Source organism: Mastigoproctus giganteus, chromosome 4 (genome assembly GCF_048544385.1).
Source record: "Mastigoproctus giganteus isolate SK-2022 chromosome 4, ASM4854438v1, whole genome shotgun sequence".
NCBI classification, from domain to species: Eukaryota; Metazoa; Arthropoda; class Arachnida; order Uropygi; family Thelyphonidae; genus Mastigoproctus; species Mastigoproctus giganteus.
The window spans coordinates 60,304,215-60,319,558 of NC_143578.1; the positions used below are offsets into that span (position 1 = coordinate 60,304,215).

At 36.3% G+C, this 15,344-nt stretch overlaps 1 protein-coding gene across 1 annotated transcript in view; it reads right to left on the reverse strand.

The window, feature by feature from the left end:
- LOC150086762 (ceramide kinase-like) overlaps nt 1–15,344 on the reverse strand; it is a 120,313-nt gene that overhangs the window by 43,421 nt on the left and 61,548 nt on the right. Inside the window, exons 5-6 of the mRNA XM_090371565.1 lie at nt 10,156–10,376; nt 9,836–9,988 (exon numbers count right to left, since the gene is read on the reverse strand). Coding sequence (XP_090227691.1) covers nt 9,836–9,988; nt 10,156–10,376 — 374 coding nt within the window. The remainder of the gene's footprint in view (nt 1–9,835; nt 9,989–10,155; nt 10,377–15,344) is intronic.

Here is a 15,344-nt window from a genome sequence, read left to right on the forward strand (position 1 = left end):
AAAGCCTTTGATACTGTTGCACATGGAAGACTGCTGCACAAATTGGAGCAGTGTGGCATTGGAGGCAAATTGCTGCTATGGATAAAGGGGTGGTTGAGGGGAAGAAGACAGAGTGGTAATCAATGGACACTGCTCATCGTGGACTAATGTTATTAGTGGAGTCCCTCAGGGTTCAGTGTTGGGTCCATTATTGTTTTCTGTATTTATAAATAATATTGATGATGGTATATCAAGCTGAATGTCCAAGTTTGCAGACGATACAAAGGTTCACACGTTTGTTAAGGACACTACTGACGCTATGCTGCTGCAACAGGATCTGGAAAGGTTGAGCAGATGGGCTGAGAGGTGGCAAATGAAGTTTAACATTGACAAATGTAAAGTACTACATATGGGAAACAGCAACCCCAGAGCAACGTATCAACTCTGTGGTACTCCACTGACAGTGGTAGAGAATGAAAAGGACCTGGGGGTAATTGTGTAGGCAGATATGAAGTTTTTTGAGCAGTGCAGACAGTCTGCAAGAGTAGCTCATGGTGTCTTGTCAATGATATACAGGAATTTTTCTAGCAGGGATAAGGAGGTGATTATCCCTATGTATAAGGCAATGGTCAGACCACACCTTGAGTATTGTATACAGGTCTGGAGGCCTCATTTTAAGAAGGATGTAGAGCTGCTGGAACGAGTACAGAGAAGGGCAACAAGATTAATGAATGGAACAAAGGGTTGCTCTTACGAAGAAAGGCTTAAGTTTTTACAAATTACAGTGTCTGGAGACTAGGCACCTGGGACGTGGTCTGACTGAGGTGTATAAAGCCTTGAATGGTTTGAGCATGATCAATGCTGATGGGATTCTTCCTCTTGTTCAGAATAATCGTCTGAGAGGGCATAAATTCAAATTGAAGAAAGACGGTTGTAGGATAAATGTGCGGAAGTTTGCCTTTAGCCAGTGGGTGGTTGATTGCTGGAACAAACTTCCATCTGTCGTAGAAGTTTATAGCTCAAATAGATTCAAGACAGAACTTGACAAACGTTTGGAGCGAGTGGAATGGTGAAATAAGGGTTTTTTTTTTTTTTTTTGGCTGATGCTATATAACATTGCTTTCTTGCATCATGTGCCTTTGCTAATTCTAATGCTAAATTACAAATCCGCCCTACCATGGAATATTGATCCCACATCTGGGGTGGTGTCCCGAAAACCTCGCCCAGGCTTCTAGATTCCATTCAAAGAGGGCAGTTAGATTAATTAATGACTCATCTCTAACAAAGTCTCTCCACTCGCTGTCCCATAGATGTTCTGTTTCTGCTGCATGCCTTTTTGTATAGATACTTCCATGGGCACTGTTCTTCTGAATTGGCTTCTATAATTCCTGCTCTCTATTCCAAAGCAGTTCGAACACTTGCCACAACCAGTCAACATCCTTTTACTGTCCATCTTGAAACTCGTAGAATCAACTTTTCTTCTTCCTCATTTATTCCCTCAACTTCCATTTTCTGGAACATCTTATGTATTTTCTGAAAATTACAATTTACAGAAGTTCAAGTCTGATGTCAACAAGTATCTTTTCATCTTCTCAACCTCCAACTCATGCATGGCACCAAGCACTATAGGTGTTACTACCTCTTGTATTTGTGGTTTTCATAAAAAAAAATGCAATAAATAAATGCTAAACATTCATAAATAACGGCATTTCAAAGCCACACCCATAGCTATACAATACTACAGTACGGGAATCCCTTAATTAGCGCGATTAATTGGTTCCTTGAAAATGGTGCACTATGCAAAATCATGCTAATCAAAGTTATGAAAATGGTGCACTATGCGAAATCGTGCTAATCAAAGTTAATAATCAATACAAAATAACCTAATTCGTTCCAAGACCTACAATATACCAATCAATATTTTTAAAAATATGTTTTTTTATGGCAATTTAATGTACAGCAGTATAAAAGCAAAGGATAATTATAAATATTTGCAGTACAGTAATCAAAAGTTCATTGAAATTAAAAAAATTACAATATATAACCTACTTTATATCTTTGTAAAATATTTCCAAAGGCTGGTTTGTGCAGACTTTTCTTTTTTCCTTTCATCATAAATTTGCTTGTATGGATACACATCTTTTTCAATGTTCCTGCAAATTTGCATACTGCGCTCGATATCTGGGTCTGCATCCATTAGTTGTTTCAAATTTTCAGCTGTGTGAAATATTCCTTCAAGTTCTTTTAATTTCAACTTCTTTTCTTGAACATTTTCTTCCTCGCAAATTTCCACCTCGTCATATGCTCGTTGTTCATCAATATTAAGGAGGTCATAATCACTTAATTGTTCTGAATGTGATTCCAGCAATCCACGAACATCACTGTTGTCGATTTCATCAAAGCCTAGATCTCTTCCAACATTTGCTATTTCATCAATATCAGTGTTGACATGAGTGAAACTACAGAAATAATTTGCGCAATGTGGCAAAATATGCTTCCAAACTGCTCTCATATTGCTGGATGGTACTTCACACCATGACTCATGAATATTGTCTATTGCTTTTCTGATGTTGTAATTTCTCCAAAATTCAACTAAAGAACCTGCACCATCTCTAATTGCTTGCGCAAATGTTCTGTGTAAATAATAGACCTCAAAAGTAGTGATTATGCCTTGATCCATAGGCTGTAAAAGACTTGTCGTGTTTGGAGGTAAAAAAATAACTTTCACGTTCACACAAATCGGAAAGTGCTGGTGGGTGGCCCAGGGCATTGTCTAAAATTAATAAAATTTTGAATGCAAGATTATTTTCTTCACAGTAGGCCTTAACTTTTGCACAAAAATAGCTAGTGAACCACTCTTCAAATAAACCTTTCGTGATCCAAGATTTTCTATTAGAGTGCCAAACAACAGGTAGGCTTGCTTTATTAAAACCTTTACCGAAATATCTGGGAGTTTTATTTCTGTAGATAACCATGGGTTTTAATTTCAAATTGCCTTCTGCATTGCCTCCCAATAAAAGTGTTATTCTATCTTTGGAAACTTTATAGTCTGGTTGAGCCTTTTCTTTTTTTGCTAGAAAGGTTTTTTTTGGCATATGTTTCCAAAAAAAAGGCCTGTTTCATCAACATTAAATATTTGTTGATCTGCATAGCCACCGTCATCAACAATTTTATTTAAAATTTTGGGATATTTCGTGGCTGATCTTTATCTGCACTTGCTGCTTCTCCAGTCAATGCAATGTTATGCAGTCCTGTTCTTTTCTTAAAACGTTAAAACCAGCCTTTACTGGAAGTGAAATTTTCATCTATTTCCGCTTCAATAACTTTTTCTTTTGAAGAACTTGCTTGAACATTTTCTTCAGTTACCACTCTACCCAAGTTTTCTATTGTTGACTTTTCCTTTAACATTGCAAAAATATTCAAGGCTTTTGTTTTTATGCTCATTGTGCAGATTGGAATTCTTTTTTGATTGCAGTCTTCTATCCAAATGGCTAAAAGACATTCCATCTCAATCATTGTAACACTTATATTTCTTGGGGTTTGTGTGCGTGCTGATGATGAAGCAAGCTTACCTTTTTTCCTTATATGCACTGGCTTTACTTAATCATCCGAACTGTTGATTCTGGCATTCCAAGATGTCTAGAAATTTGTATTTTACTATCACCATCTTCAAATCTTTTTGTGACTTCAATTTTTTCATCTAATGTTATCATTTTTCTTTTATTTTTACCAGAGGCACTATCAGATACACTTTTCCTTTTATCCACAGTTAATAATTATGTAATATATAAAAAAATTAATAGAAATTAATGTAATTAATTAGTATGCACAGTAATTAATGGTGGGAGATATACACAGGAGTCTGCACATTAACAAGCAATGCAAGAACAACTGAAAGCAACTGATCTGCATGTACGTAATAAATGCAGTGTGGCCGGTATTGTCCTTCAGAGTGCATAATGTTAGAAAATATTTCAATTTGAAATAATCCGTTTCTTTTTAATGTTTGAAATAATTATCTTTAAAATCTTTAAATTAAAATCTTCATAACATTTGAAATAATCAGTTACTTTTTATTTTCTTACGGTAGAAAAACAAACTAGCTTCCCACATGGTATCCTGCATTTGTTTTTGTTTATTTCTCGATAACGCTTCTCAATGGAGAAGGTATGATGTTACGCGAAATAAACAATAACTGCCTTTTGTGAACAGAGCCGTGTGCTCACTAGGAAAACAAGCAACATGTTTCTATAATGTTCTCTAATGTTATGCATACTTTAGCAGTATATTTACATTCATAGCATCACCAGCTTCAATTTCTTTAGGCCAAGCCAAAATACTGCACTAATCGAAAATTGGTAGCTAAATATAAACCGCACTAATTCGAGTCTCACGCTAATCGAACCCACGCTAATCAAGGGATACCTGTATTGTATAGCTACGTGTACTACTGTGCGTGCATTTGTTTGTTCAGGCAGCATCTCAGTCGAGAGCATCTCACTGACTCACATATCACATAACACTGATGTTACGGAGTTGTTGTGTTACTCTTCATTTTCGCTGTCATTTTATTTCAAATTTATCCCGGTTATTAATACTGTACAGCATGCCAAAATGAAGAGACATTTAATATCAGAGAGTGATATTAATAAAAAGAAACAGTGAAGAGGAATAACAGTGGAAACAAAAGATGAGATAAGCAAATGTGATCTTATTATTCTTCATCATTATCAGTCAATGATGATGAAGAACAAACATTCTCTAATGTTTGTATGACATAAATAATTTCTTTAGTATTATAATTTGCTTGATTTTAAAGGCTATTTTTTCATTTCTTTGGATAAATAAATCATTGGTTAAGCATAAACTATTGTTTTGTTGACCTTCATTTAACATTACTATGGTCAAATTTCATTGTTGAGAACGTAACCCCTGTTTTTAACATTATGTTTATGGGAAATGAATTCCTGCTTTACAAGGACAAGCTAGGAATGAATTAACTTGTAAAATTGAGAACCACCTGTATAGTCAATTCATAACAATATTTTTCTACAGAAAATTATCATATAAAGTATTAAATTAAAAAAAAATAAGTATTGTACATATTAAATAGATTATTAAAATCAGAAAAATATATTGGAAAATACTTACAAAAGTGCATAAAACCTGCTGAGATCATCTTGTTTCCTCTGCAGTTCATGCTTACAGAGGGCACAAAATTTGTAAAATAAAATAAAAAAATTATAAAAGGTAGAATTCTGTCTGTTTCATCAGGACACACATAGCCTTAGCGAATGAAAGAAAAGCAAAAGGGTCCAGCATTCATTAATACCCCTAAACACTGCCACTGGCCTAAGCCAAGGAGTGTGGTCCACTGCTATAAAAATCACAGGTACTGTAAAGTAAAGAACTGAAGAACCAGATAAAGTGTTGAAGTCAACCATTAAATATTCCCAGAAAGTGGCCTCTTGATTGAAATTCCCATCAGAGTTTAAGTAACTCTTGATAAACTTTGTCCAAGAGTTACTTAAATTCTTGGACAGAATTATATATATTTTTAGCATTAGCATTAGTAGAGGCATATGATGCAAGAAAGCAAGCTTATTCAGCATCAGCCAAAAAAAAAAAAACCCTCTCCCATTTCACCCCTCCGTTCGTTCGAAATACCTGTCCAGTTGAGCTTTAAATTTGTTTAGGCTATCAACTTCAACAACAAGTGATGGAAGTCGGTTCCACCAACCAACCACCCGCTGGCCAAAGGCAAATTTCCGCACATCTATCCGACATCCGTCCTTCCTCAATTTGAATTTATGCCCTCTCAGGTGATTATTCTGAGAAAGATGAAGAATCCCATTGGCATTCAGCATGCTCAAACCATTCAAAGCCTTATACACCTCTATCAGATCACCTCGCCGGTGCCTAGTCTCCAGACTCTGTAATTTGCAAAACTTAAGCCTTTCTTCGTAAGAGCAACCCTTTGTTCCATTTACTAATCTTGTTGCCCTTCTCTGTACCCGTTCCAGCAGCTCTACATCCTTCTTGAAATGAGGCCTCCAGACCTGTATACAGTACTCAAGATGTGGCCTAACCGTTGCCTTATACAAGGGAATAATCACCTCCTTATCCCTGCTAGAAAAATTCCTGTATATCATTGACAAGATACCATGAGCTACTCTTGCAGCTCGTCTGCACTGCTCAGAGAACTTCATATCTGCCTGCACAATTACCCCCAGGTCCTTTTCATTCTCCACCACTGTCAGTGTAGTACTGCAGAGTTGATACATTGCTCTGGGGTTACTGTTACCCATATGTAGTACTTTACATTTGTCAATGTTAAACTTCATTTGCCACCTCTCAGCCCATCTGTTCAACCTTTCCAGATCCTGTTGCAGCAGCATAGCGTCAGTAGTGTCCTGAACGACCCTGCCAACCTTTGTATCATCTGCAAACTTAGACATTAAACTTGATATCCCATCATCAATATCATTCATAAACACCGAAAACAACAATGGACCCAACACTGAACCTTGAGGAACTCCACTAATAAACATTAGTCCACGTTGAGCAGTGTCCATTGATTACCACTCTCTGTCTTCTGCCACTCAACCATCCCCTTATCCATAGCAGCAATTTGCCTCCAATGCCACACTGCTCCAATTTGTGCAGCAGTCTACCATGTGCAACAGTATCAAAAGCCTTTCTAAGATCCAAATATATAATATCAAAGTTATTCCCTGCATCCAGTTCTTTTGTGACTACATCATAGTATCCAATCAAATTGGTCAGGCAAGACCTGCCCTTAACAAAACCATGCTGCATCTGAGCTATAACTGAATTCTTGTCTAGATGATCCTGCAGTGCTTCTTTAACCAGTGCCTCCATTAATTTACCTGGAACAGAAGTTAAACTAACAGGTCTATAATTACTTGTGTCAGCCTTTGATCCTCCTTTGTGAATTGGGGTTACATTTGCACATCTCCAGTCTATGGGTACCTCCCCTGAGTCCAAAGAAGCTCTCATAATTATGGCTAGGGGTTTGCATACTTCCTTTGCTGCCTCCTTTAATATAACTGGATAGATCCCATCCACCCCAGGTGCCTTTTTTATGTTTATCCTCAACAATCTCTCCTCCACTTTCCTCTCAGTTATTACAAAATCATCCAGCTCACTGCCAATGTTTACTTTACCTACATCATTCTCCTTCCTGAATAACTCCTCATGCGTGAATGTAGATGCAAAATACTCGTTTAGATTGTTAGCCACCTGAGCAGGATCCTCAACTGTTGAACCATCAATATCCAGTGGACCAATCTGATTCATGCCTTTCCTTCTCGAGTTCAAGTATGTAAAGAACTCCTTTCTGTTTTTCTTTGCATCCTTTGCCAAGGATTTTTCGTAGTCTGCCTTTGCCTGCCTAATCTCCTTTGTGACTTGGTTACAGACCAACTTATATCTATCATAGGCTTCCATGTCACCCATTAATTTGTATGTATCCCATGCATTTTTCTTCTCTGCCACATGTCTCATTAGTCCATCTGACAACCATTTAGGCCTAAACCTTGAACAATATTTCTTAGTTGGTATGTAAAGCCTGGTAGCCACCAAGATTAGTTCCTTGAATGCTTCCCATTTTGAGTTTGCTGTTGGTAACATCATCAGTTGGTCCCACTGTATAGAATTTAAATACTGTCTCAGACCATCATAGTCGCCTTTACGAAAACAAAAACCCTTCCCTTTACCTCTGATGGTAGTTACCTCCTTGAGTAAATCCCACTTCAACACACTGTGATCACTGCCACCTAGTGGTTCATTTATCTGCAGGTTCTTAATGCATGAAGAATCACTACTGATAATCAGATCAAGAGTATTGCTCCCTCTTGTTGCCTCACGAACATGCTGATGTAGAAAACAATCATCCAATAAATCCACAAAAGCCTTGCTAGTGTGCGAGTGACCAACCCACAAATTCCAGTCAATATCTGGGAAATTAAAATCCCCCATTATAAGACTCTCTGATTTACTGGCCCACTCTATTTCCCTGTACAATATATTATTATACTCATCAGAGTCATTAGGCCTATAGCACACTCCTACTCTCAATTTTGATTTCCCTATGCTTATGTCACACCAAACTGACTCGACACTGCCCTGTCCATCGATGTCAACTGGCTTCACTTCCTTTGACTTTATGTGTTTCTTAATTAATAGCATAACCCCTCCTCCCCTCCTGTCCTGTCTATCCTTTCTATATACATTGTATTCCCCAAATTCCAGTTCCGCATTACTTATATCTGTGTGACACCACGTCTCTGATATCCCAACAATATCTGCCTTTGATGTTTTGAGCAATACCTCAAATTCATCAAATTTATTTACCAAACTCCTAGCATTGGTGTACACGCAGTGTACACCAATGCTAGGAGTTTAGGTATACATGCACCTGTTTCTATTCTTAGCTACCCTAACACAACCCATGTGTTTACTTGTAACGCAATGACTACCAGCAGTCTCTGAAATATCCTGCATCTTGTTTTTCAGACTTCTGCTCATTTGAATAGAAGCAGTGCAAGAATCACTTCCACCTCTGCCAGTGGCTACTGTTAATCTATTAGTCCTTGTATCCCCCCCCAACTAGCAGTTTTCCGACCCACCTAACACTGCCTCGACAGCATCAGCAAAAATTCTTGCACCCTTTCTATTTAAGTGTATCCCATCCCTGTAGAAGCAATCTCTCCTGTTAACAAGTACAGTCCAGGCTGAAAAAAATTCTACCCCTTGAGCCTTGCACAATCCCTCCAGGGCCGAATTGATCGACAAGGCTCTCATGTAAGTATGAAAACATAATGGAAGATTTATATATGTAAAATTTAATAACACAAATCTGAGGTTCAAATAATGAATTTACTCTCATAAACGTCTATACTTTGGAAGTAAGACAGATAAACAGAGCTTCATTCTTTAATAACTTTCCAACTCTAGATATAAGTTCTTAATTGTAACTGTTAATTAAGAATTACACTGAAATTTCTGATTAAAAATAATCAAATGGAGAGCAAATATAGCAAATTAATTCAGGTATTTTAATAATAATGAAGAAATTTGTGCAGGTGCTGACCATACATAGAAATGAAAACTTAAAAGCCAGATGAGATAGTATGTCTCTATCAGCTAGCTGTGTCGATTAATTGATAGAGACACATACAAGAATTTCTCCATTAATTTCACCTGCAAGAATTTATCATATATCATATGCCCAACCACTAAAAGGCTTTTAGTTTTATCTGAATAATGTTTTACCATAACAATTTTAATGGGACCACTATAAAAAAAAATTTTGCTATTCCATGAAGAGTGGATATTGCTCTGATTTAACAGAAGATGGAATTAAATACTGTCACTTATTATTAGCCATATGATGCAAGGAAGCCTGAGGCTTATGCTACACCAGCCAAAAAAATTTCCCAAGTTACCCCCGAGAGAGAGGAATCACCAAGAACAAGAAGGATGATGATATCCAGCTCAGGACCCTGGGTTTGCCAAGCCCATACTCACCAGATGACCCTGTCTTTATGTGTAGAAAAATGATTTTAAACCATTAGAAAGTGCCTGGGGATAACAGCTAACGTTTTTCATTAATTTCCTATAATCCCACTCACCCCACCATAAGTTTTCTTTTTGTTCTGATAAAAATAACATTTGCTTACATTCTGCCATAATGGGTGTGTGTGTGGGGGGGGGGATGGGTGACCAAATATGCAATATTATTTGATCACAATCAAATAGCAATTACTAAATCTTGATAGCAATACTAGAATAGCAGAACTACAATAACGTAATGAAAATTTAAAATACCTACCAGACCAATCGTATCTTTTTGGTCCCATCCACCGATGTTTCTCGCTATCCAGCAGAGTATCTCCAAAATAGCCATATGAAAGAAAAGATGTTGCAAACCTCAACAGATTCCCTTCGTGATGAACTCCACATACATCAATCCCTAATGTATCTCCTATGTGGAATTAAATTTTATTTTTATTTGCTGTATGACTAATTTATTACCAGCATAGTAAAATTGCTTTATTACCAATTTTACTATGCTGTTTACTGCAATAAGAAAATAATATTAACTAGATGAAAATAATAAATGCAATATTTGTTGCATTAAATTCAACCTACCCATAATAATAAGAAGAGTTGATGTGACAGGGTCATTTGTTCCTGTGGTAGAGTGAGCTACTGCATCAGTAGACCCTGCTGGAATGACACCTAATGGAATTCCAGGAGATTTAAGGGTGCCATACACATCGTTAACATCTATCCCACTGTTCTGTTGGGTCTGAAGTAGCACACCATTTAACAACTCACTGAACATACCATCTCCACCAACACAGATTATCCTAAATTATAAGTAAAAATCTTGCAGTTTTTTCCCAATAACAAAACAAATACATCAAAACATAAGATATAAAAACATCCTTCAAGAAACAAAAAATTAGCAATAAAGAGCATTATTTAATCCATCAGCGTGGGAGAACTAGTTATCATGAATCCTAAAAATGCCTTTCCCACATAAAAACTTACCCTTTACTACAAACTTAAACTGTTTGTAGTAGCATCTTGATTACTTTTCAGGATGACAGTAGGATCAGCAGCAGTAACAAGGCATCTAGAGCTTGTAAAGCAGTTATCTAATTTTTTTTTAACATAAGCGATACAAGGCACAGTAATCATACATAATCTATAAACAGTAAAATTAAAATAACACTTCACAGTGCATAATTAGTCAAAGATTTACTGCTAAACTTTTGAAAAAAATTACAATTTGGAATTTAGATATTAACAGAAATTTAGAATTATATACATGTAACCATACATATAATAAATACATTTTAATTTACATATTTTTAATTTATATATATATATATATATATGGTCACATGACTCTCTTCTCAAAGGCTACCGAGGAAGCCTTTGAGAAGCAAATAATATTCAAAACTTTAAAAGTTAGTCCTCTTGTTCCAACTTATGACAAATGGTCCAAGGTGAGATTCTGCATCAGGGCCAATTTAAGATAACTTAAATGGTATCCCTATGAGGATATGTTTCTTTCAGTAGTGCTAGTGCTCAAAAGCACTTCTAAATGGTCCTTAACTGTTGTCGTACAATGGCACTGAGTGATTCCAAGTTCTTAATGTTGACTCTGCCTTTCATAGAGAAATAAAAGTTAAATACAAAAAAAGATATAAAAGCCTTATGATCACGTAAGCAGAGTATGCCACTTGGGCCATTAATGTTTTCAGACTGTGAATCTGCATTTTCTATTAGCAGAATGGTTGTATGAAACTGCTATTACTGTTAAATTTTTTTGAAAATAACACCATTATAGCATCTTTTATCTGTTTCAATTTAATGATGAAAAAAAAATTCATTGAATACCTGTCACATCCTGTCCCATTGTAAGCCTCTAGAAGTGAGTTGCTATGCTCATAAAAAAACAACTGTTCAAGTTATAAAAAAAAATGACTGCTATATGTTTTGTTTATATAGTGTAGAATACTAGCGGGGGGGGGAGGGGAGACACTGTCAACCTTCAAAGGATCAAGTATGGAAATCAGTTGCAACATCCATTTACGTTAGAAAATTAAACTGTTGCCACTGCGATTGACATTTTTTTATTTTACATTTGTCTTTTTCATTTTTTTCCCTAGTCAATAATGCTCTAAAGCATTACTGAATAGGGAAAAAAATGAGAAAGACAAATGTAAGTCTCTAAGAGTTGGTATGGTATTACTGACTAGCACAAAATAAAAAAAAAAAATTAATATTCATAAACTGTGGGTATAACTGTAGGATAAAACAGATTTCCACATGCATTATATTAGCCCAAGGGTATCCAACTTTTTTTTGGCTAGGAGCTAAAAAGGAAAAAAACACTGTTGGTCTTGGGAAGCATTGGATTCGTGCTGAAAGGTTATAGACTTCAAGAACAGTTCCTTACTGCTAATTACACATTTTTTGAAATAGAATTTTTTGTTATCATTTATATTTACAGTTTAACTTTTTTTCACTAACAATTAAATACAAAAATTGTCCAGTTATTGCATGACACTAATAACAATCTTATGATATAGTTATAATTATAATAATTATTAAATACTGAAGAAGATACATAAAACATCATAAGAAAGTAATACAGGGAAAAAAAATCCAGTTTTACTAAAAACAGATATTTTCAAAACGAGAAGCTTTCTTTTAGTCAGAAAGTTGTTAATTACTGGAATAGACTACCTCCTTGAGGCTGACAGCTTGATGAAATTCAGAGCTCAGCCGGACAAATAATATTAATTCACATCTTTCTGACCTTTGAGGTCAGAAAGATATGAATTAATACCAATACCAATTACACTTTATTACATACATATTTTTACACAAACATATTGTTGGCTCACCTCTTATAAATTAAGAATTTGTTAATCTTTTTCAACAGACAAAAGCAATTCATGAAATTCATCAGGAGTTATGAATACGAACTTTTATTCAGTATTGAATTGGGCCACCTTTGTTTTGAATAACAGCAAGTAGTTTACAAGTTCTCAAAAATTATATTTTTGGGATTATCGATTTCTTATAGCAAACACAGATACAAAGCATCAATAACAGTAATGACACGTTTTCACCTTTGCCTGTAGGTTTGGTTTCATGACCTTTTATAAGAAAGTGCTGTATACACTTACTGTTACTTAAGGTTATGTTAATTTTAAAATGAAAGAGCAAAAATATAAGCGAATTAAAACTTAAACAGTGGCTCTTAACAAAGATTTTAGTATAGTCGTCAACATGAGCAGTACTAGATAGGAGCTAAAGCCTCTCCACTTACGATTAAAATAATGGGAATTTTTTCAGCTACATCACTAAAGCTTAATGATTAACTAGAATCACTGCTTTAGTCTTCCCCTTTAGAATATCTTAAGGACTGCCTGATCGGCACTATATGAGATACAAAGATGACTCAACTTATGATGATGAATGTATGATTAAGCACGAATTTAAGGTAAATAATAGATGTTAATGCCAGAATATATAGTATTTTAAAACTTTAAATGCTGCTAGTCTAAAATAGTTAGCGCCAACTTTCTTAGCAGAATACCACATGTACCTAACAGTTCATCCAATCAGAATAAATCTACAGTCCAGTTCATTCATACTGAAAAGGGCATAGTCAAGGAAGGGAAATTGTTTCTAATGTAATGGAATTTTGTTAAAAGGAAGCTGAAAAATAAGAACTTACAATCCCTCTTTTCAAAGCAGTGGAATGGACTTAGCACTAGTAGAGGCATATATGATGCAAGAAAGCAAGCTTATACAGCATCAGCCAAAAAAAAAAAAAAAAAACACCCTTCCTATTTCACCCATCCATTTGCTCGAAATGTTTGTCTAGTTCTGCCTTGAATTTAATTAAGCTGTCAACTTCTACAATGATAGATGGAAGATTGTTCCAGCAATCAACCACCCGCAAGCTAAGGGCAAATTTCTGCACATCTATTCTACAACTGTCTTTCCATAATTTGAATTTATGTCCCCTCAGGTGATTAATCTGGGCAAGAGGAAGACTCCCATCAGCAATGAGCTTGCTCAAACCATTCAAGGCCTTATACACCTCAATCAGATCACCTCGCAGGTGCCTTGTCTCAAGACACTGTAATTTGCATAACTTAAGCCTTTCTTTGTAAGAGCAACCCTTTGTTCCATTCACTAATCTTGTTGCCCTTCGCTGTATTCATTCCAGCAACTCTAAATCTTTCCTAAAATGAGGCCTCCAAACCCGTATACAGTACACAGGGTGTGGCCTGACCATATACAAGGGGAGAATCACCTCCTTATCCCTGCTAGAAAAATTCTTGTATATCACTGACAAGACACCATGAGCTACTCTTGCAGACTGTCTGCACTGCTCATAAAACTTCAAAAATTATATACCTGACTGTATTACCACACAGTTGGTACATTACTCTGCAGTTACATCTACCCATATGACCACATCATAGTATCCAATTAAACTGATTAGACAAGACTTCTCCTTAACAAACCCAGACGGTGTCCAAACTATAACAAGTCTTGTCTAGGTGAGGGGTGCCTCTGTAGCCAGGTGGACTGGAGCAGCAGTGTGTAGCACATGCTTTTTGATTAGACCGGGGTTCGAGCCCGTGAGCCACCGAATACGGAGGATGGGGAAAGGGCAGGGAATGACCACCGCATATCCTCGGAGCAATATGGCCTTAGTTGCTAATGCTCCTAAAAACCAAATAACAACATTGTCTAGGTGATCCTGCAGTGCTTCTTTAACCAGTGCCTCTATTAATTTCCCTGTAACAGAAGTTACACTAACAGGTCTGTAATTACTTGTGTCACCCTACGATTCTCCTTTGTGCATTGGGGTCACGTTTGCACATCTCCAGTCATTGAATAAAACCCCTGAGTCCAAGGAAACTCTCATAATTATGGCTAAGAGTTTGCTTACTTCCTTTGCTGCAACTTTTCTCAGTTATTACAAAATAATTTAGCTCAATGCCAGAGTTTAATACACCTCTGGCATTCCCCTCCCTGAATAACTCCTCATGAGTATATGTTGATGCAAAGTACTCATTCAGTTTGTTAGCTACCTGAGCAGGATCATCAACAGTTGAACCACTGATATCAAGTGGACCAATCTGATTCATCCCCTTCCTTCTAGAGTTTACATAAGTAAAGAACTCTTTGCATCCTTTGCCAAAGATTTCTTGAAATCTGCCTTTGCCTGTCTAACCTCCTTTGTGACTTGATTACAGACTAACTTATATCTACCATATGCTTCTACATCACCTGTTAAATTTATATGTATCCCATGCATTTTTCTTCTCAGCCACATATCTTGTTAGTTCATCTGACATCCATTTAGACCTAAAACTTGAACAACATTTCTTAGTTGGTATGAAAAGCCTAGTAGCTTCCAAAATTAATTCTTTGAATGCTTCTTATTTAGAATTTGCTGTTGGTAACATCATCAGTTGGTCTCACTGTATAGAATTTAAAAACTGTCTCAGACCATTGTAGTCACCTTTATGAAAGCAAAAACCCTTCCCTTTACCCCTGATGGTAGTTACCCCTTTGAGTAAATCCCACATCAGCACACTGTGATCACTGTCACTAGTGGTTCCTTTATCTGCAGATTCTTAATGCATGAAGAATAACTACTGATAATCAGATCAAGATATTTACTCCCTCTGGTTGCCTCCTGAACATGCTACTGTAGAAAACAATCATCCAATAAATCCACAAGAGCATTGCCAGTGTGTGAATGACCAACCCATAAGTTCCAGTCAATAATT